Consider the following 23,051-nt stretch of genomic DNA (forward strand, 5'->3'; position numbering starts at 1 on the left):
TCTACACCAGAAAGGATCCTTTAAGAGTTAAAATGAACTGATTTTTTTTTAACATGAAACCTTTTAAAAATTTGATATCATGTTAAAACGTAAAATCTATTACTTTTTAAGCATGATTTATCAGACTGTTTAAATATCACTTTTTAAAACAATTTATCTGATCAAAATGATTGCACTTTTTAAAAATATGTTTAAATTTTAATTTTGTAAAATTAATCATGAATGCTTAATCTGACGTTCCAATGCCTTTTTACTACAGCAGTCGGCTTTATACAGTTTTTCTGGTGCAGTGATTGGAAGCCACGCCCACAATTGCCTGTCCTTTTCGCCTGCAGTACAAGGTGCTGCTGGGCGATGTCGGCAGCAAATCGTCCCTCAAGGTCACTGAAATTCTAGCTATGGGGATCGCAGTAGATAAGTGCGATGTCAAAAGTCATTTGGCGGAATGCCTCATCACCAGAGCTTTCAAACAAGCACCAAGATGTAGCTTGGCTGGTGATGAGAAGGGCCCTGCCCGTCAGATCCTTCATGCACACCCGAAGTCTCGCCTCCTCCGCACAATGCCCCCGCGGTGGCTGTGGCGGGGAAGAGACGGTTGCCCACCTCCTCCTGGAATGTGTCTTTGCAAAGCAGGTGTGGAAAGAGATGCAGTGGTTTTTGTCGAGGTTCATCCCAACACAGGAGTCTGTGCTCTACGGGCTGTTCCCAGGGACGCACACCGAGACAAACATCAACTGCTGCTGGAGGACTATCAATTCGGTGAAAGACGCCCTTTGGTCTGCCCGAAACCTGCTGGTCTTCCAACGCAAAGAGCTGTCCACGACCGAATGTTGCAGACTGGCACATTCCAAGGTCCAGGACTACGTGCTGAGGGACGCACTAAAGCTTGGGGCAGCCGCAGCAAAGGCTCATTGGGGAAAGACCACTGTGTAAGGTCCCCCCCACCAAGCTGAACTGAGGGGCTGGATCTATGGGAAACCCCTCAAACTGTATCAGGAAAATTTTGTGTGCTGTAAATGTAAAAATGTATATGGCATGACAATGAAATGGAAGGGTTGTGAGGCAACTCATGATTGTATAGAAGGAAACTGATCACCTTTGCACTGTTTGTATTTTTTGACTTGATGCAGTTTTAAACCGTTTGGGAATGTAAGATTTACAGATTTTTATGAATAAAGTATATTTTGGGAAAAAAAAAGATGTCAGTGGTTGGCACCATCGCTGTGCAACTGTCTGAAATGCAGCCATTTTTTCTTTTTAGCACTGAGATTCATAACTTATCGAACAACAATTTTGTTGTCAAGAGAAGGTGTTGAGCTTTGAGATGTGAACCATGTTGATTGGAAATTCTACCCTCTTCTCCATACAGTAAATAAGTATCTTATAGATAAGGCTGTCTCTGGCATAATGGGAGATATGATTGAATAAAGTAATCTGTAAAGTTACACTGATTCATAGTTAAGAAATGCCATAATATGTGGGAAACTGAATCATTCACAGAGAATTAGCAATGACCATAAAAACTTATCAATAAGTAACAGTAACCTAATTGTTTAATGGATGCAAAGTCTATAGACATAGAGGTGAATGTAATGATATAATAAACTGAAGCGCCACTCATTGTAACTGTTGTAATTTAAAGGCAATCAGAACACACCTATTTATGAGTGATGTAGTGAAGTTTTAAAATAAAGGAGAAGCAAACCATTGAGGCAATGATGTGTTCATGTTTTGTTATTTCATTTTAATGTGAAACATTTTTAATATAGACCAGAACTGAACACTGAAATGTTAAAAGCACAGACATTAAGCAATAGTCTTGAACTTTGACTTTTTGTTGAACCCTGAATGCATTTCCTGTGACACAGGTTCCACAGTGAAATAATAAAAAGAATGCTATAATGAATGCCAAGTTTACACTTACTGAAGTCTCATTGTATTCATTTTGCTACATTTCAAAATTAACACCTTAAAAAGCCAACTTCCTTTCTTTAATTAGACTTTAACCTCTTAAATGGTGCATGGCTTTGAGTTTGGGAGATAGTGTAAAATGGTGATGGTGAAGAGGAAGCCATTTTGAGTTTCTCCTGATTGTTATTTCCATTGACTTCAGGCAAACCAATCTTGCAGTGGGGCCCACAAACAGGCATTAAGCCCCTCATTCACATATGCAAAGTGCCCAACAACTTTTTACCATTTCCCAATATGGCGTTGATGCACCTGGCCAGAAATCCTGCCTGCCATACTGGGGGCTTAGTAGACCAGTTAGCATTAGAGAGACTAGACAAGGGTAATATAGTAGATGTAATTTATCTAGATTTCCAAGAGGCCTTCAAAAAAGATTCCACATAATAGACTAATGTATAAGGTAAGGGCATGGAGAGTCATAGGGACAAGTAGAAGAATAGATAACTAGTTGGCTGCAAGCTAGAAATCACAGAGCAGAGGTAGCTATACAGAGTTGCATAGGGTGGAAAGTGAGTTCTAATAAAGATTAGTGCTGGGGGAACTGTTGTTCACAATATTTGCTAATGATTTAGATTTTGGAATCAAAAAACACAATTACTAAATTTGCAAATGACACCAAATTGGCGGGGATAGTCAATACTGAACCAAATTATAAGACAATTTTAACAAATTTGCAGAATGGGCATGTACTTGGCAAATGAATTTCAACACAGATAAGTGTGAGCTACTGCATTTTGGCAAGAAAAATTCAGAGGTCACTTATTACTTGGAAAATAAGGCTGGAATTTTATGTGGCCCAGGCCGTTAATTGGCCTTGGGTGGGACTTCTGCTCCTCTGAGGCAGGACGTCCCGCCTGAAAGAGCTGCTGGCCAATCAGTGGGCTGGCAGCTCTCAGTCCCAGCAGCGCCACCAAGAGCAATGGCCGCTGCTGGGACTGAAGCCAGGGAAAGGAACAAGAGGGATGCCTGCCCTGGAAAAAAGGTAAGTTTGTGGGCCCTTGCCAGGGACAATTGATTGGGCCCCGGCAAGGCGAGGGGGATCGGTTGTGGGGGGGGGGAGGTTGGGCCTAGGGCAGGGCCCTCTGTGGGGCACAGGGTGCCCAATCAGCAGGCCACCCCAGCCCACAAGGAGGCCGCCAGGTTTTACCAGGCAGCCTCCTGCAGGGCCTGAGCCGCTGTTAAAATACTTGTTGCGGCAGGAGGAGGCAATTAAGTGACAGTTAATTGACCACGTAAGGGCATTGATTGGCCTGGGTTGGGCTGTTTCTTGCTGCAGCCCCTCGTAAAATTGCAGCAGGGGAGGGAAGGCGATGGGAAATTCCAGCCTAAGAACCTAAATGGGGTAGAAGAGCAAAGGGAGTACAAATTACCAGAAGTAGTGACACAGGTTAATAATACCATTAAAAAGGCAAACCAAGCACTGGGGTTTATTTCTAGAGGGATTAAACTGGAAAGTAGAGAGGTTATATTAAACTTGTATCGAACATTGGTGTAAATTCCAGGTTGAAAGATTTTTTAAATAAAATTTATACATTTCATCAGTTGGATCTGATGACTGGTTATTTTATTTAGGTGTTTAAAACATTAAATACTTTGTTTTATGGAAGAAAATGACACAGAGCCAGAGCCAGCTCTGTGTAGCTGCAAGCTTTTAGGATCACATGAATAGCATTACGATATGAGGAATTAACACCTAATTTGCTGGCTGCTTTGGGTCTGTGATGCCATCAAAATTCTAAGGCTCTCCTCTTCTATGATGAGAGAGCTGTTCATTTGCTGTCAACAATGTTCTTTAAGGTAAAACTACCTTAAGATGACACTCCCACCAGGTGACCAATCATTCCGTGTCAAAGAACAAAACAGCTGTCTGATACATAATAATTATTGAAGCAATAATTAGATGACATTACCTTTAAGAATTTGCAAAACAGCACAGAATGGGTAAATGGCATTAATTATGATCGTACAAGAAGAGATATGTGACATGTAACAGCTTTTGAATATTTCAAATAATATGATAGACAACCTTTGGTTAAACAGATGGCCAGTTCATAAATCATAAGGGTGCTCTTGGCCTAGCAGTGAGTAGATGGCATTAATATCATTGTTAGGTTGCACCGCTGCACTTTGTTCCCTTTCAGGCATGGCTGTTTTCCTTGATGATGAAACTTTTTTTTCTGCAACAAACCAAACAAGAAAGTTCTTAGAGAAGTTCAATAGACAAAACAACCCAAAAGTTGCAGCGGGTAAATAATGTGAACTGCAGTATGGAGGGTTTGGTATAAAATGGAAGGTAGATCAATTTAACTCTGTTGTATAGTGTATAAACATGGTACTGAATAGGAAATGTAGAAAAAAACTGCAATAACCAGAAATCTGAAACAAAAAACACAAAATGCAATATGACAAGCAATATCTGTAAAGGAAAAAGAGAGGTTATGATGTTTCTGGTGTGTATTCTGTACCAGAACAGCAGATTGAAAGGTAATGGGCAGCTTAGTAAGGTTAGGAAAATCAGAGGGAAAAGAAGGAAGATCAAAAGGGAGAGAATCAATAAATCACTCAGAGAAAGTAAGTAGGTTGAATAACATACAAACTGCTTAACAGAAAACTGTTAGAGGTGGAGACAGAACTGTCCAAGAAGGGAGTCCAGATGGAGCATGTAAAAGTGAAGAATGAAGAATTGGAATCTTGGTAAATGAAATCCTGGAGAACAGAGAGAGAGAAAGAGAGAGCAGTCATAAATGTAATAGGTCAGGAAGCATACCTGAGTAGTAATTGGAACAAAGAATTTTCAAGGTGGCCTCCCACAAGATAGGCCTAGCTGGGATTCGCGTAGATTTGCATAACAACATCTTTTATCTGGAGGGAGTGAGTGGTGTTATAAGAAAATAAAAAGCAAAGACTATAAATGCTAGAATTCTGAAATGAAAACAGAAAATGCTGGAAATATTCCACAGATGGTCTGCATGTATGGAGAGAGATAACAAGTTACCAATTCAGGTGAAATCTGCTGAGTGTTTCCAGCATTTTCTGGAGTTAAAATAGGTTGCTCAAACTGGCAAAAAGTTCAGCCAGGTAAGAGGGTTGTGGTGGACAGGGAAAGGTTGATCTTCTTATCAAGGAAGGAGTGGAGGGCTCAGAGACTATCTTAGTGAGGGATGTAGAAGGACCACTTGCTTATGGTGAACAGTCAACATAATAGGTCAGGAAGGGTGCCTAAGTAGGAATTGAAGGAAAGAATATTCAAGATATCCTGCACAGCAAGATCCCATATACTGGAATGATAATAATTAGATAATCTATTTTTTAGTGATATTGGTTGAGGGAAAGATGGCCATGGATTTGGGTGGCGACAAGATGTTCAAGTACTTTGACAAGGAAAGGGAAATTGGAGACGGGGTGGTAATTTGCAAGGACAGAAGGATAAATAGTAAAATATATATTGAAGTACTCCTTGACAGTCAGATACCATTGCTGATTCTGAGTGCTCAACTTGTTTGCTGACAATCCCAGTAAAATGCATTTGAAAGTTACAAATCAGCCCATAAATGACTTATACAGTCATCAGTGGCTCTGAATAGCCAGTGAGTTCAGTTAAACGAGTCCACAGTTTCGGACTATCTTAATCAGGAAATTTGTGCCTTTAGACTTGTACGTTCACTTGATAACATAAACCTTGGCCATACAGTTCTGAGTGTAACATAAAATTCCAAATATGCTAGCTACAAGAATTTTTTTTGAATTAAAAATAAAGTTACATTGAAATCTAAAAACACAATCACTTACTTGATATTGAATATGTACAAAGTACTGCAATAACCACAGACACCATGAGTGCAATTAGACTGACAACTGTCAGCATTATCCATGATAGTTTATCACCGGCAGGACCTGTTGAGAATTATTTAGGACATGCATCAAAAGCTGTATTGAATAACATACCACAAAGCAGGACATAAGACTTTAGCCTTTTATTTTTCTTCAAAGTTAACTGTTAAATAAGTTCACATGTCAATAACCATGAAGGGAATGTGATCAGTTTGGTAAACAAAATACTTTCTGTAAGTTATTTATTTTTTGTAGATTTCATTGACCCTATTGTGCACAGCTAACGCATGCCTATGCCATTGTACATTAAAATGCCTGCGGAAAAAAAATTGAATTTCAATCCACGGTTTCTCCATCTTTTCAGCAGCTTTAAACAAAGGTTTTAAACACCACAGTCACAATGGAGATCACACCTTCAATAAAAGTCAAAATCCCTGAAATTCCAGGAAACAGACAACCACTTGTCTATCTGATTTGGCCCTGTCCAAAGGTAATTCCAACAATTTTCAAAATGGCACTTGGATGCTTTATCAGAGGATTGTTTGGGCTGGCCTGATCACAGTATTCAAAGACCGAAATTTTCCTGAATGCTTCTTTCATTATGTGCCAACACTCTAATGGCAGTTGATCTCATAGTAGACATCTCTTGCCATTGGAATAAGCATTGTGGCGCCTACTTATGGCTGTCACACACAGATGTACTTACTTTTGTTCATACTCTGGGTATAACGGGAGTGATTGCCAAGGAATCAATGATCCTGCCAATCAGACCTCTAAGTATGATGTTATGATGGAAAGAAGCACTCTGGGATTTAGCAATTAAACAGTAAGAGGTAGAAACTGGGTGGAAAAGGTGCTGTCCTAAAATCCTCTCCACCACCCAGATTCAGATTGTGCTGATTCAGTACCCAAGGTGGACTGGAATTTCTGGATCATCGTGTTTTTTTTTTTGGAGATGAGTTATCAGTTACCTGTTTGAAGAAAATAAAGTATTTGGACAAGTTAATAATTTAGGGAGGGAATTGCAGAGCTCAGGGCCTAGAGCTGAATACACAGCTACCAATGGTGGAGCAATTAAAATCAGGGATGCACAAGAGGCTAGAATTAGAGGAGCACAGATATCTTGGAGGGTTATGGGGCTGGAGGAGATTACAGAGATAGGGAGAGGTGAGGACATGGAGGGATTTAGAAACCAAGGATGAGAATTTTAAAATCGAGGCATTGCTTGACCAGGGAGTCAATGTAGGTCAGCAAGCACAGGGATAATAGTTGAATGAAACTTGGTGTATGTAAGAGCATGGATGAACTCAAATTATGGTGGGTAGTCTGTGGGAGACCAGCCAAGAGCACATTTGTATAGTCAAGTCTAGAAGTAACAAAGGCATGAATGAGTTTGTCAGCAACTGATGATCCAAGGCAGGGGTGAAGTCAGGCAATGTTACAGCAGTGGAAATAGGCAGTCTCAGCAATGGCACGGATAAGTGATCGGAAGCTCATCTTGGGGTCAAATATGACAACAATGTTGTTACCATCCTGGTTCAGTCTCAGGCTGTTGCCAGGGAGAGGGATGGAATGGGTAATGAAGGAATGGAATTTTGGAGCGGTGTCCGAAACAATGGCTTCAGTCTTCCCAATATTTAATTGAAGGAAATTTGTGCTCATGCAGTACTGGATGTCGGTTAAGCTGTCTGATAATTTAGCAACAGTGGAGGAATTTAGAGAGGTGGTGGGTTACAGCAGGGTGTCGTCAACATAAATGTGAAAACTGACACTGTGCTTTCGGATGATGTTGCCAAGGGGCAGTATGTAAATGAGAAATAGGAGGGGGGCTATGGATAGATTGGGGGACACCAGAGATAACGGTGCAGGAGCAGGAAGAGAAGCAATTGCAAGTGATTCTCTGGTTACGATTAGGTAGATAAGAATGAAAGCAGGTGAGAGCAGTACCACCCAACTGGACAAAAGTGGAGAGGTATTGGAGGAAGATGTTGTGATCAACTGTGTCAAAGGCTCAGTCAAGTCAAGAATGATGAGGAGGGATAGTTTACTTTTGTCACAGTCACATAGGATGTCATTCATGACTTTGATAAAAGATGTTGCAGTACTGTAACAAGGGCAGAAACCTGATTGGAGGGAATCAAACATGGAGTTCTGGGAAAGATGGACATGGACTTGGGAGGTGACAACACATTCAAGAACTTTGGAAAGGAAAGGGAGGTTGGAGATGAGGCAGTTGTCTGCAAGGATGGTGGGGTGAAGGGTTGGCGTTTTGAGGAGAAGGGTGATAACGGTGGATTTAAAGGAGAGAGGGACAACACCTGTAGATAGAGAACCATTAACATTATCAGCTGACATGGGGACCAGGAGGGAAGTTGGCTGTTGAGCAGTTTAGTGGGAATAGGGTTGAGGGAGCAGGAGGTGGATCTCATGGACAATATGAGCTCGGAGAGGGCATGAGAGGAAATAGAAGAGAAACTAGAGAAAGATGTAAGTTCAGGGCTAGGGCAGGGGGGAACATTATAGGAAGTTTAGCCAGGTGGAATAGGGGAAGGGAGGGACACAGCAGAGGTGGCTGATCGGATGGTCTCAATCTTAGCGACCAATTTGTGCACGAGCTCCTCACACATTGTTGGAGGTGAGGGTGGGAGAGATAGGGGTAAGGTGTTTAAAAAGACAGTTTGCAATAGAAAAGAAGTCGGGGGTTATCTTTGCATTCCAAGGTGATCCTGGAATAGTGAAGAGTTTCAGCAGACTAGAGCAGGACCGTTGCTTTATGTGTGCTGGCCAGATCAGGCAATGAATGGCCAAACCAGTTGTCTGCCACAACCTTTCAAGCCTGCATCCCTTGGACCTGAGGGAATAGAAATGAGGGCCATTCCAGGGGGAATGACCAAGGTGAGAGAGAGTAATGGTTTTATTGGGGACGAGGGTCTCAATGGTGCAGTTGAGGGTGCAGCTGAGCAAGTCAGTAGCTGCAGGCAAACAAAAGACTGAATGCTGGACAGTTGAAATTTTGTTAGTGCAGTTGTAAGTGAATTAGGCGATAGTTTTCCCAGGGTGCATAGAGAAGGAGGTAGGATTGGGGGATGGAAGGGGAATGTGGGTGGAGAGTAATACAAAGGATGATACCAGTGCCACATTCATATAGATATCTTCTTCAAATCATAAAAGGCAAAACAAAATTGGAATCATATAACTTCAAGTTTGCAGTGTCCAAATAAAAACACATGGGCATTCTTACCTTGGTTACTAGCAGAAATCCATTCATTGATGGGTGCAGACAGTGTCGTGTGGTTCACCTGACAGGAATAATTTCCACCTTCATTCCAGTCAGATTCAGAAAGATTCAGAAAATTTGTGATGGAAAATGAGCCATCACTGTTTGCATGCAGGGTCCCATTTTTGGTGCCATTGGTGAATAACTGCCCACCTTTAAACCAGGACACTTGAATGCCTTCAGGAAAGAACTCCAGTGATGTGCAGACTAGCTGTATACCTTCATTAGGGTAAGACAGAGTCTCTGCTTTTAACTGGACAGTTGGGCAAGCTGAAAGTCAATTGTAGCAGGTTATTCAACATGTACTGTTCAGACTGCATGTCATTTTGTATTGAGTACTCCCATATGCTTGGTTAGGACACACAGGGGTGATTTTCAATTGCCGACCATCTATAGTTCACCTAAAATTCAAGGCGAGCAATTGAAAATCGGGGAGAGGGCATCACAGCCATCCCATTGATGCCCAAAGGCAACCTGATACAATTTTCAGGCGAGCCTGTAAATGGGAAAGCTGGATACCTGTCTGAAATACCCAAGAGATAGTTTAAACATGAAAATCATGGTCCTATGCAGTTGTAGAACCCTGAGTGTAAGCTGGTATAATTGAGCAGAGCTTGTGCCATGAACCCTCCTCCCAGTTATACCAGACATTCAGCAGCCTGTAGGAGGGCGGGGGTGGGGGCAGTGGCAGGGCCAGAAGAGCAGGACTGTTCAGGCCTCACTTGGCACAAATTTGGGTGCTACTTGACAATCGATCCTATAACCTGTTGTACCAAATACCACATTTCGTGACCCAAAGTTGATATAACTCCCTTTGTTACTAGGCCTGACCATTTCCACTTATATTAAAGATCATAAACACACAAAATACAAATAAAACAAGCGGTTTTTAACTGTTACACTATTATTTCTATACATATTAGCAATGTCAGCCTAAGCTTTTGCTGTATGGCTGTCCCTCAGTACAGTGTGCTCTTTTACAACACCATATTGAATACACTATTAATATTTTTTCAGCTGTTATTCAACTTTTAAAAGGTCAGCAAAAGTTCATGCAGTTGGATTAATAATGTTAAATAATGTTAATAATGTTCAACCTTGGGGTTGAATTTCCTGTCAATTTGCACCAGCAAAAAAGTGCAATCATAATGGTGATTTCTGGCACAAAGTTCGTTAAATTCAGGCATAAATAACTTACACTCGTTCTTACACTACACCTGAATTTCCTCACTGTTTTATGTACGCCTATCCATCATTGCAACCACTCGCATCTCAACTCATTATAGTGGCTCCACCCACAAGCTAATGTTGGAGAGGTGATTTCCTGCCATTACACTGGTTCCAAATGGATGTAGAATTAAGCCCAGAATTCTAAGCCAGCAACAAACTGTAATTTTTCCAGTAGAATAGAGTCATAGAATGATAGAATGGTTACAGCACAGAAGGAGGCCACTCAGCCCATCAAGCAGGTGCCGGCTCCCTGCAAGACCAATTTAGCTGGTTCCATTCCCCAATCCTTTCCCTGTAGTCCTGCAAACATTTTGCCTTCAGGTACTTATCCAATATTCTTTTGAAGGCCATGATCAAATTTGTCTCCACCACACGTACCGGCAGTGCATTCCAAAAACTGTTGTGTAAAGATTTTCCTCATGTTGCCTCTTGTTCTTTCACCAATCACTTTAAATCTGTGTCCTCTGGTTCTCGACCTTTTCACCAATGGGAACAGTTTCTATCTATTCTGTCTAGACCTCTCATGATTTTGAACACTTTTATCAAATCTCCTCTCAATCTTCTCTTCTCTTTGGAGAACAACCCCAGCTTCTCAAATCCATCCACATAACTAAAGTCCCTCATCTCTGGACCCATTCTCGTAAATCTATTCTGCACCCTCTCTAACCCATTCACATCCTTTCTGAAGTGTGGTGCTCAGGATTGGACACAATACTCCAGTTGAGGCCAAATGAATGTTTTGTAAACATAGGAACGTAGGAGCAGGAGTAGGCCATTCAACTGATCGAGCCTGTCCCGCCATTCAATATGATCATGGCTGATCATCCACTTCAATGCCTTTTTCCCACGCTAACCTCACATCCCCTTAAGTCATTTGTATTTAGAAATCTGTCAATCTCTGCTTTAAACATATTCAATGACTGAGCTTCCACAGCCCTCTGGGGTAGAGAATTCACAACCCTCTGAGGAATGAAATTTCTCCTCATCTCTGTCCTAAGTGGCCTCCCCCTTATTTTGAAATTGTGTCCCCTGGTTCAAGACTCCCCAGCCAGAAGAAACATCTTACCTGCATCTACCCTGTCTATCCCTTTAAGTATTTTGTAGGTTTCAATAAGATCACCTCTCATTCTTCGAAACTCTAGAGAATACAGGCCCAGTTTCCCCAATCTCTTCATAAGACAGTTCCGCCATTCCGGGAACAGGTCTGGTGAATCTTCGTTGCACTCCCTCTATGGCAATAATATCCTTCCTAAGGTAAGGGGACCAAAACTGCACACAGTACTCCAAGTGCAGTCTAAGTGCAGTCGGCGCAGGCTTGGAGGGCCGAATGGCCTGTTCCTGTGCTGTACTGTCCTTTGTTCTTAACCAAGGTTCTATACAATTGAAGCAAGACTTCACTACTTCTGTACTCAAATTCTCTTGCGACAAAAGCTAATACTATTAGCCTTCCTAATTGCTTGCTGCACCTGCATGTTAGCTTTCAGTGACTTATTGACAAGGACACCCAGGTCCCTTTGTACATTTACACTTTCTAATCTCTTTCCATTTAAGAAATACTCAGCATATCTATTCCTCCTACCAAAGTAGATAACCTTACACTTTTTCCACATTATATTCCATCTGCCACATTCTTGCCCACTCACTAAGTCTGTCCAAATCCCCTTGAAGCCGCTTTGCATCTTCCTCACAACACACATTCCCACCAAGTCATCCTCGAACTTGGAAATACTACTTTTGGTCCCCACATCCAAATCATTGATATATATTTTGAACAGCTGGGACCCAAGAACTGATCCCTGTGGTACCCCACTAGTCACAGCCTGCCAACGCAAGAATGACCCGCTTCTTCCTACTCTGCTTTCTGCATGTTAACCAATCCTTAATCCATGCCAGTATATTACCTCCTACCCCATGTGTTTTAATTTTGCTAACCAATCCCTTGTGGGGGACTTTATTAAAAGCTTTATGAAAATACAAGTATACCATGTCCACCGACTCCCCTTTATCAATTCTTCTTTTGGGCCTCCTTATCTCGAGAGACAATGGATACGCGCCTGGAGGTGGTCAGTGGTTTGTGAAGCAGCGCCTGGAGTGGCTATAAAGGCCAATTCTGGAGTGACAGGCTCTTCCACAGGTGCTGCAGAGAAATTTGTTTGTTGGGGCTGTTGCACAGTTGGCTCTCCCCTTGCGCCTCTGTCTTTTTTCCTGCCAACTACTAAGTCTCTTCGACTCGCCACAATTTAGCCCTGTCTTTATGGCTGCCCGCCAGCTCTGGCGAATGCTGGCAACTGACTCCCACGACTTGTGATCAATGTCACACGATTTCATGTCGCGTTTGCAGACGTCTTTATAACGGAGACATGGACGGCCGGTGGGTCTGATACCAGTGGCGAGCTCGCTGTACAATGTGTCTTTGGGGATCCTGCCATCTTCCATGCGGCTCACATGGCCAAGCCATCTCAAGCGCCGCTGACTCAGTAGTGTGTATAAGCTGGGGATGTTGGCCGCTTCAAGGACTTCTGTGTTGGAGATATAGTCCTGCCACCTGATGCCAAGTATTCTCCGAAGGCAGCGAAGATGGAATGAATTGAGACGTCGCTCTTGGCTGGCATACGTTGTCCAGGCCTCGCTGCCGTAGAGCAAGGTACTGAGGACACAGGCCTGATACACTCGGACTTTTGTGTTCCGTGTCAGTGCGCCATTTTCCCACACTCTCTTGGCCAGTCTGAACATAGCAGTGGAAGCCTTACCCATGCGCTTGTTGATTTCTGCATCTAGAGACAGGTTACTGGTGATAGTTGAGCCTAGGTAGGTGAACTCTTGAACCACTTCCAGAGCGTGGTCGCCAATATTGATGGATGGAGCATTTCTGACATCCTGCCCCATGATGTTCGTTTTCTTGAGGCTGATGGTTAGGCCAAATTCATTGCAGGCAGACGCAAACCTGTCGATGAGACTCTGCAGGCATTCTTCAGTGTGAGATGTTAAAGCAGCATCGTCAGCAAAGAGGAGTTCTCTGATGAGGACTTTCCGTACTTTGGACTTCGCTCTTAGACGGGCAAGGTTGAACAACCTGCCCCCTGATCTTGTGTGGAGGAAAATTCCTTCTTCAGAGGATTTGAACGCATGTGAAAGCAGCAGGGAGAAGAAAATCCCAAAAAGTGTGGGTGCGAGAACACAGCCCTGTTTCACACCACTCAGGATAGGAAAGGGCTCTGATGAGGAGCCACCATGTTGAATTGTGCCTTTCATATTGTCATGGAATGAGGTGATGATACTTAGTAGCTTTGGTGGACATCCGATCTTTTCTAGTAGTCTGAAGAGACCACGTCTGCTGACGAGGTCAAAGGCTTTGGTGAGATCAATGAAAGCAATGTAGAGGGGCATCTGTTGTTCACGGCATTTCTCCTGTATCTGACGAAGGGAGAACAGCATGTCAATAGTCGATCTCTCTGCACGAAAGCCACACTGTGCCTCAGGGTAGACGCGCTCGGCCAGCTTCTGGAGCCTGTTCAGAGCGACTCGAGCAAAGACTTTCCCCACTATGCTGAGCAGGGAGATTCCACGGTAGTTGTTGCAGTCACCGCGGTCACCTTTGTTTTTATAGAGGGTGATGATGTTGGCATCGCGCATGTCCTGGGGTACTGCTCCCTCGTCCCAGCACAGGCATAGCAGTTCATGTAGTGCTGAGAGTATAGCAGGCTTGGCACTCTTGATTATTTCAGGGGTAATGCTGTCCTTCCCAGGGGCTTTTCCGCTGGCTAGGGAATCAATGGCATCACTGAGTTCCGATTTGGTTGGCTGTATGTCCAGCTCATCCATGACTGGTAGAGGCTGGGCTGCATTGAGGGCAGTCTCAGTGACAGCATTCTCCCTGGAGTACAGTTCTAGGTAGTGCTCAACCCAGCGGTCCATCTGTTTGCGTTTGTCAGTGATTATGTCCCCCGATTTAGATTTGAGGGGGGTGATCTTCTTGATGGTTGGCCCAAGAGCTCTCTTCATGCCATCATACATTCCTCTGATGTTTCCGGTGTCTGAGGCCAGCTGAATATGACTGCATAGGTGTTGCCAGTAGTCGTTTGCGCAACGCCTAGCTGTTCTTTGTGCAGTACTTCTGGCTGCTTTAAGTGCTGCGGATGTTAAATCGCTGGGGGCTTTCTTGTAGTTCAAAAGTGCAATGCGCTTAGCGGCTATGACAGGTTCCAGCTCTTCATTATGATGGTTCATTTTTATGGTAACAATGCTGTTAGTAAAATCCTCAAAAAACTCCAACAGGTTTGTCAAACCTGATTTCCCATTCATAAATCCATGTTGTCTATTCCCAATTAGATCATTATTATCCAAGTATCCATTTATCACAACCTTCAGAAGAGATTCTAGAATTTTCCCAATGACTGATGTAAGTCTAGGAGGTCTGTAATTCCCTGTTTTCTCCCTCCCTCCCTTCTTAAATAGTGGGGTGACATTTATGACCTTCCAATCTGCAGGAACCGCTCCAGAATTTATAGAAGATGATCACCAATGTATCCACTATCTCCATACCTACCTCTTTCAACACACTTGGATGTAGAATATCAGGCCCTGGGGACTTATTAACCTTCAGCCCCATTAATTTTTCCAATATAACCTTATTACTAATACTAATTTCCTTGTAAAAGTTGATCATAACCTCTTTGCTTTTGTACTTTTGCCTCTATTAATAAAGTCCAAGATTCCGTATACCTTTTTAACCACTTCCTCAACTTGCCCTGTCACTTTTAACAATTTGCTTATTTATCATTTATTTGAAGGCATTTTTATGGTATTCTTATGATTCGCATTAAAAATTTAAAGCTTCTATGATTACATGTCTTAAACATGGTGGTGTAGAGTTGGGTGCAATTGGTGATTCCGGTGCAAACTGCACCCAAAATTACACTCATTTTGAAAAGTCCTTTTATTCCCTGAGTTTCTTCCTCAAAAGGCATATTTTTAACGCAGAGGTAAATAGATTCTTGATAAGCAAGAAGGTTAAAGGTAATCGGGAGTAGGGGGGAATGTGGAGCTAAGGTTACAATCAGATCAGCCATGATCTTATTGAATGGCGGAGCAAGCTCAAGGGCCCGAGTGGTCTACTCCTGTTCCACTCAAACTCGGCATTTCGCCAAACACAATATCTGCCATGCACTAGGACAATGTTTTAAGAAGTAATTTTTCTTTTTAAATTTGCTTTCAAAGATTTTCCTTCATATATTTAAAAGTGGTAACTCTGTGAAGTTTGATTAAAATGCTGAATATAGCTTTATCACAAAAACTGCACATTTTTAATCACAGTGTCAATCCACCATCTCAAGGAACCCAATTTTAAATGAGAGATTGACTTAAAGGAACATTAGACGATTTTCTAGTTATATTGACGTACATTAGTCATTTTTTTTTAGTTAATTAAAGCAAAAATTATATTTAAAAGCTTTTAAAATGTACTTTTGTGTCCTAAAAAACCATCTTAATTATTAAAGTCTCCCTGGAGGCCTGCAAATGAGTGCAATTAGCTGGAACTGTCAATGGTGATTAATTCACCCTGGGGTCATGGCCAGTTTAGTGGGCAAGGCCTGCTTCTAGCGGATTGCTTTTAAAACTAATGAAAAGGCCATGGAATCTCGAGTTGCACTAAATGCAAATTGTGCTTAAAATTCCGATTTTGGCCAAATAGCACAGAAAAGGCAGCACAGTCGAATGGAAACTTCAGGTCAGTGCGCCTAATGCGAATGAATGATAGGTAGATGGCTTGAAACTTTAAATCTATTTTAAGTAGGAATATATGGCGTGAGTTTGCTGCTTTTCTTGGACCCCAATTATTTACATTCATTTCGCTTATTTTTGTGTTCCGGCATATGTGAATGAGATTGGCAGGAAATTCGGGTGTCAATAGTCATCGGCAAAATGGATGCATAAATAGGTGCACATATGGGTGGGACTTCCTGTTTATGCCCCCACAGGAAATTCCTACTATTTAATGCAATGATGGATCACTTATAGTGGATGAATGGAGCAATTAAACTACATTAGATTTAAATGTACAATATATAAGGCAGCTCAAAAACTCCTGATTTATCACAGGAAGTGCCATTCATTTGAAAAACTCTCTCTAATACCGTCTGCTGCTAAGGCCCACTGTCTGAGATTAAACTAGACAGTTCGCCATCTTGGCATCTTATTTGATCCTGAGCTTCTAACCTGATATCCACTCCATTATCAAGACTGCATATCTATCTTCATAACATCATCTGTCTCTGCCTCTGCTGTAGTTCATCTGTTACTGAAACCCTCATCTATGCCTTTCTTACCTCTAAGCTTGACTATTTAAATGTTCTCTTGGTTGGCCTCCCACCTTGCACTCTCCGTAAACTTGACCTCATCCAAAACTCTGCTGCCCTAACTTGCACTGTTCCGTTTACCCATCACCCTGTGCTTGCTGACCTATAATGGCTCCCAGTCTGGAAATGCTTTAATTTAAAAATTCTCATCCTTGTTTTTAAATCCCTCTATGGCCTCTCCTCTCTATCTCTTTAACATCCTCCAGCCCTACAACCCTCAGAGATATCTGTGTTCTTCTAATTGGGGCCTTTTCCGCATCCCAATTTTCTTCACTCCACCGTTGGTGGCTGTACCAACAGATGCCAAGGCCTTAAGCTTTGAAATTCCTTCCTTAAGCCTCTCTGCCTTTCTATCTCTCTCTCCTCCTTTAAGATGCTTCTTAAAACCTACCTCTTTGAGCGAGCCTTTGCCCATTTGCCCTAATACCTCCTTGGTTCGGTGTCAAATTTTGTTTGAAAGTATTCCTGTGAAGCAACATGGGACATTTTACTATGTTACCATTGTGGATGTTCCCTTATTTTCTACTTTCTTTCCTACAATATTTAGAGAAATGCTGGTTGTGAAGTATAAACTGTTAAAATCAGAGGGGTGATAGATGCATGGTGTTTTTGAGTTATGGATGTAAAACTCACCTTCCACTGTGAGGCGTGTGCCTTTACCTATTGCTCTTCTAGCAGGGGGAGGTATTTCAATAGAAACCTGACAGAAGTAAATGTCGGAGTTATTTAAACGAAGATCGTAGATTATGAAAGATGAGGATTTTGTTGAGAGATCCACTGAAATGTTAGTACGTTCTGTACAATGATTGAAAGAAGTAACATTAACTTTATTTTCTATATGTTGACAGAATTGTTGTGCACTGGTGTTCGTCTTCCATGTAATCCTCAACTGTTCCTCTGTATCGCTGTATGAACAGTTCATTTGTGCGACGCCTCCCTTCAATACTCTGATCTCTGATGGTGTCTGGGAGACAGTTAGGTTTCTGCTTCTCACTGAAGAAAAAACAAGAGGGATTAACAATATACAATTTCCTATCAGTAATGAATGTATTCTGTGCTGAATGTGAAGCTCTGTAGGTAGTTTCTAGTTCAATAGAAATCAGAAGTTAATTGAGTCGGTATAAAGACCAATGTGAATCTTTTCCCTTGAAAAGAAGTGTAATTGTCTGGAAGTATTGATGAATTAATCCTTTTCAGCACCAATCTGTTACATGAAATCTGTGCAAATCCATTTCTAAAATTCTGACATTTATTAATCTCCTTTCTTCAAATCATTGCTTACTCTTGCATAGTTTTTAAAAATCTTTTTCTGGTTCTCAGTTCATTGTTTTCATTGTTTTGTGCTTTTCTTTGCAGTCTCTGCTGTCTGCCCTCTCCTTATCTATGTCTGCATACACTCAATATGATACCAAATAAAAATGGGCTTTTCTACAAGTGTCACTGGTAGTCAATGCAGCAAAAACCTCCAGATGTACAAAACCGGATATAAAAGTCCACTTGAATCTGCCTCCCCCACACTCTCAGGCAGTGTATTCCAGATCCTAACCACTCACTGCGTGAAAAAGATGCTCCTCATGTCACCTCTGGTTCTTGACCCATCTGTCAATGGGAACAGTTTCTTCCCATCTACCAGACTCCTCAGAATTTTGAACACCTCTAATCAAATCTCCTCTCTATCTTCTCTTTTCTAAGGAGAACAGCCACAGCTTCCCTACTCTATCCACATAACTGAAGTCCCTCATCCCTGGAACAATTGTCGTAAATCTTTTCTGCACTTTCTCCAGTGCCTGCATATCCTTCCTGAAGTGTAGTGCCCAGAATTGGACACAATACTCCAGTTGAGGCCAAGCCAGTGCATTAAAAAGGTTCACCAGAACTCCTAACATAAAATACTGCATACGCTGGAAATCTGAATTAAAAACAAAAAGTGCTGGAAAATACTCAGCAGGACTGGCAGCATCTGTGGAGAGAGAAGCAAAGCTAACGTTTCAGGTCAGTGACCTTTCATCAGAACTGGCAAAGGTTAGAAATGTAATAGGTTTTAAGCAAATTAAATGATGGCGGGGCAAAAGAGAACAAAAGGGAAGGTGTTGATAGGACGGAGGATCACAGAGAATAACTGACAAGGAGGTCATGGGGCAAAGGCAAAGGCAAAGAGTGTGTTAATAGGTGAAAGACAGGTGTTAGTGCAGAGAGGGTGTTAAAAGACAGAATAATGAAAGCCCTAGCCAAAAGCACAAACATGAAAAAAAAAGTGGGCAGGCACATGGTGAAAAAAAAATTGAATGATGAAACAAACTAAAATAAAATGAAATAAAAAAAAAGTAAATCTAAAAATAAAAATGAGGGGCCAGTCATGCTCTCGAACACTGCAGCAAACCCAGGACAGAGATGTGGGCATGAGAGCAGGGGGGTTGATGAAATGGCAAGTGACAGGAAGCTCGGGGTCATGTTTTCGAAAAAAAATGACAAGCATGACTGGCCTCCCTTTTTTATTTTTATTTTTACTTTTTACTTTTATTTCATTTTATTTTAATTTGTTTCATCATTCAATTTTTTACCATGTGCCTGCCCGCTGTTATTTTTTCATGTTTGTGGTTTTGACTAGGGCTGTTACATCTTTATGTTGTTTTTCTGGTTCCCAGATGTTGGAAAGAATCACACTTTAAATGTGGAAAAGGCTGGAGTCAGTCTTGTTTATTACAGCACCATGCTGTCTGCTATAGAACCTGATTTAGCTGGTTGTTGTGTAACATATAACATGATTCCTCAGTGCAGCTGTGAATCTGCCCCCCCCCCCCCCCCCCCCCCACTGGAACACTTACACATAAAAAACAGTTCCTAGCTAATTAGTTCCTAACACCTTACAGATAGTATAACAATATATAACATATATAACATCCCTCTTTCTTTAAAATATAATGCCCTATATCAATATAACTGTCAATATAAATAAAGAAGATTATCATCTGACTTGTGGAAATAATCTGAACCCCTTTTTAGAGTCTATTATAGCGTGTATTCTTTTTTAAAAAAAATTATTCACGGTATCGCTTGGTTGGTAAGATGTTGTGACTCCATCTTGTAGATTTGGCATTTCACAAGTGTTCTTTTGACCGTCTGGACGTGTCTTTCTATAAATCCATGTCCCCGTGGGTAGTGTGGTGATGAGGTGATGGTGTTGAACTCATACTGGTCAGCAAATTCCTTACATTTTCTGGATGTAAATTGGGTGCCATTGTCACATATTAACCTTTCAGGAATCCCTTGCTCAGCAAACAGAACTCGTACTGCTGAGATTATTGTTGTAGCTCTCAAGTCTTTCATCTTCTGGATAAAAGGGAATTCTGAGTAGTAGTCTGCGACTGTGAGATACCATTCTTGATTACGTGTGAATAAATTGACTGCTACAGTATGCCATGGTTTGGGTGGTACTTCAGTAGCTATCATCTCCTCTTTCTGTTGTGAGTTTCTGTACTTCTGGCATACATTGCATGTAGACACCATATTTTCAAAATCTTTGTATATGCCTATCCAGTACACAGCTGATTTGGCTCCCATATGGCCTTCGCGTATCTTTTGGAGAGGTTCTTCCTGCATTGCTTTGGGTATGATTATTATGCATCCGGTCAGCAGAACACCATCTTCGAGTGAGATGTCATCTCTGATAGACAGTACTGCCATATTGCTGGCTGTGTGTGCTGTATCTTATCAGGCCATCTCTGGATCACTTGCTGAGATAGCATCTGTACCTCATCGTCTTTGCTGGTCTCACCTCTAATTTGACTCAGTTTCGGTGGTGTTACGTTCACTAGGTGATGAATCTTTATGCTTAGATCTTCTATCTCATGTTTCTTCTGTGGTGACAACTGAGATAGGATGTCTGCCAGCACCATTATGCTTCCTGTTTTATATTTCAGAGTGAAATCATAACTCTGAAGCCTCAAGACTAACCTCTGCAGTCTTGCTGGTGCTTTACATAGATTTTTCTTGTAGATCTGCTCCAGTGGACGATGATCACTCTCCACAGTGAACTTCCTCCCATTGAGATATGTGTGGAACTTCTCACATCCATACACGACTGTCAAAAGCTCTCTCTCTATGTTGGCATATCATGTCTCAGCTGATGTCAGAGCTTTGGATGCAAATGCTATCCCTTTTGTACCAGGGCTGCTCCCAGTCCTTTTGTGGAAGCATCTACTTGTAGAGTGACAGGTTTCTTTCTGTCGCAGTACGACAGACTTGTCTCCTTGCATACTACCTTTTTGAGTTTGTTGAAACTCCTGTCATGTGACTCTGACCACTGGTACTCTACAACTTCTTTCATCAGCTCCCGCAGGTTTGCTATGTGTTCCAACATGTGCAGAACAAAGGAACTCATGTATTGTACCAAACCAAGGAAACTTCTCAACTCTCTCTTATCTCTTGGGGCTTCCATCCCTGAGATGGCTTCTTTCAGGGCTTGGCTTAACTCCATCAGATGTGTACACCATTCTGAAGAACTGACATTCTGTCACTTTCACAATGCATTTGTCTGCATTTAGCTTAATCCCAACTTTCCTGGTTCTCTCCATGGCTTCATGTCGATGGTTGTCATGATCTTTTCCATCTACACCATATATCTGGATATCATCAGCTATGCTGCCTGCTCCTTTCATCCCCTGTATGTCTCGTCTACTTTCTGTTGGAACACATCCTGGGTCACTTTGAGGCCAAAGGGTAGACGCAGGAATTTGTATCGTCCAAAGGGTGTGTTGAATGTTGTCAACAGTGAAGATTCTGCTTCTAGCTTCACATTCCAGTAGCCATTTCTGGCATCCAGCTTGCTGAAAACTTTTGCCCTTGCCAGTGCTGGTGTGATTTCTTCCAATGTTGGAATAGGGTAGTGATCCCTCTTTATTGCTTGATTAAGATCTTTGGGATCTAAGCAAATTCATAGCCATCCATTTGGCTTCTCTCTCACCACGATGGAATTTAACCAATCTGTAGGCTCTGTGACTCTGGTAATCACCTTCCTTTCTTCCATTTCTTGGAGCTCTCTTTCAAGTTTTCCTTTTAGTTCTACTGGTACTTTACATGGGGGATGAATCACTGGGTTCATCACTGGGTCAATAGTGATGTGATACTCAAATCTTCAAAGCATCCAACCATCTCATCAAAACACCCTGGGTACATTTGTACCAGATCTTCTCTGCTTCTGATCAGAGGGGGCTTTTCAATGGGTGTACTGTCTTCAACCTTCAGTGTTGCCTCCTTCACCTCATGGTTTACTGAGATAATCTGCAGCTCTTCACAACTGCTCAACTCCAGGATAGCTGGACCATCTGTTTCTGTAACATAGAACATACAGTTAACATCATTTCCTTGTGTGTCCCTCTGATTTGGGTTGTTCCTCGCTGTCGAATCTCAGTTCCCCCATATGCTGTTAGCATGACGTTAATTGGTTTCAGAGCACCTTTCCTTGGATAACCATTTTTCTCCAAATTTTCAGGAAAGATCTTCTGGTATAGTCTGAGTTGGATGATGTTACTCTGCGCTCCAGTATCAATCTTCACCTTCAAATTTATCATTGTGGGCTTATTTCTCAGCCTCTTCCTAATCTGAAGGGTTGTGTGAATTTCTTTTCTCTGGGAACTGTCACATCCAGACTTTCATGCAATTCTATGGTTCCTATGTCTATCATGTTCTCAAACCCACCGCCATCTTCCAGGTTATGGATGTTTTGGTTTCTTTCACTGCTCCTTCGCCTTGTCTGATGACTCATCTACCACCTTCCTGCCTTGTTCTGCACATCTTTTCCCAGTGATTGGTCTTTCCTCAAGCTCTGCAGATTGATCTATATGCGGGATATTTCCTTCTATCTGTCAATTCATGTGGTCATCCACAGCTGCTGCACGTCTTTCTCTCTGTCTGGTGTACATTCTTTAGTTGCTGTTTCACTGTATTGACCCTCCTGCCTGTCTCTTGGCTTAACTGAAGGCTAGCCGTTTGGGTAGTCAGTGCTTTCATCTGTTTGCTTGTGGCTTCATGTGCTCTGGCAGTGTCTACAGTCTGCGATATTGTGAACTTGTCCTGTCCGATTAGAGCTGTCTGTACTTCAGGATGTGCAGAACCCCAAATGAGCTGATCTATCAGCTGTTCATCTGTGTCCATTTTCTGGCTGCATTTTTCAATCTTGCTACAAAATTGTCAATGGGGTCACCTAGTTCCTGTCTGAGGCCTTGAAATTCATATCGGTATATCCGATGATTTGATTTTGGCTGGAGATAGGTGCAGAATCTTTCAAAAATTTTGTCTGGATTTCTGCTGTCCTCTTCACTTAGGTCCCAGCTGTTGAATAAATTTAATCCTTTATCTCCAGCCCCCTGAAAGATATAACTGACCCTCGC

The 23,051-nt window shown here is 42.0% G+C and overlaps 1 gene segment (V, D, J or C); it reads right to left on the minus strand.

Moving 5' to 3' along the window:
• Window positions 1–1,775: 1,775 nt before the first annotated feature.
• The window catches only part of LOC137374177 (tyrosine-protein phosphatase non-receptor type substrate 1-like), an 89,133-nt gene continuing 67,857 nt past the window's right edge, over window positions 1,776–23,051 (minus strand). Inside the window, 4 exon segments of the C gene segment in view lie at window positions 1,776–4,145; window positions 5,758–5,862; window positions 9,041–9,346; window positions 17,296–17,655. Coding sequence covers window positions 4,018–4,145; window positions 5,758–5,862; window positions 9,041–9,346; window positions 17,296–17,655 — 899 coding nt within the window.

This window comes from Heterodontus francisci, chromosome 10 (genome assembly GCF_036365525.1).
Source record: "Heterodontus francisci isolate sHetFra1 chromosome 10, sHetFra1.hap1, whole genome shotgun sequence".
NCBI lineage: Eukaryota > Metazoa > Chordata > Chondrichthyes > Heterodontiformes > Heterodontidae > Heterodontus > Heterodontus francisci.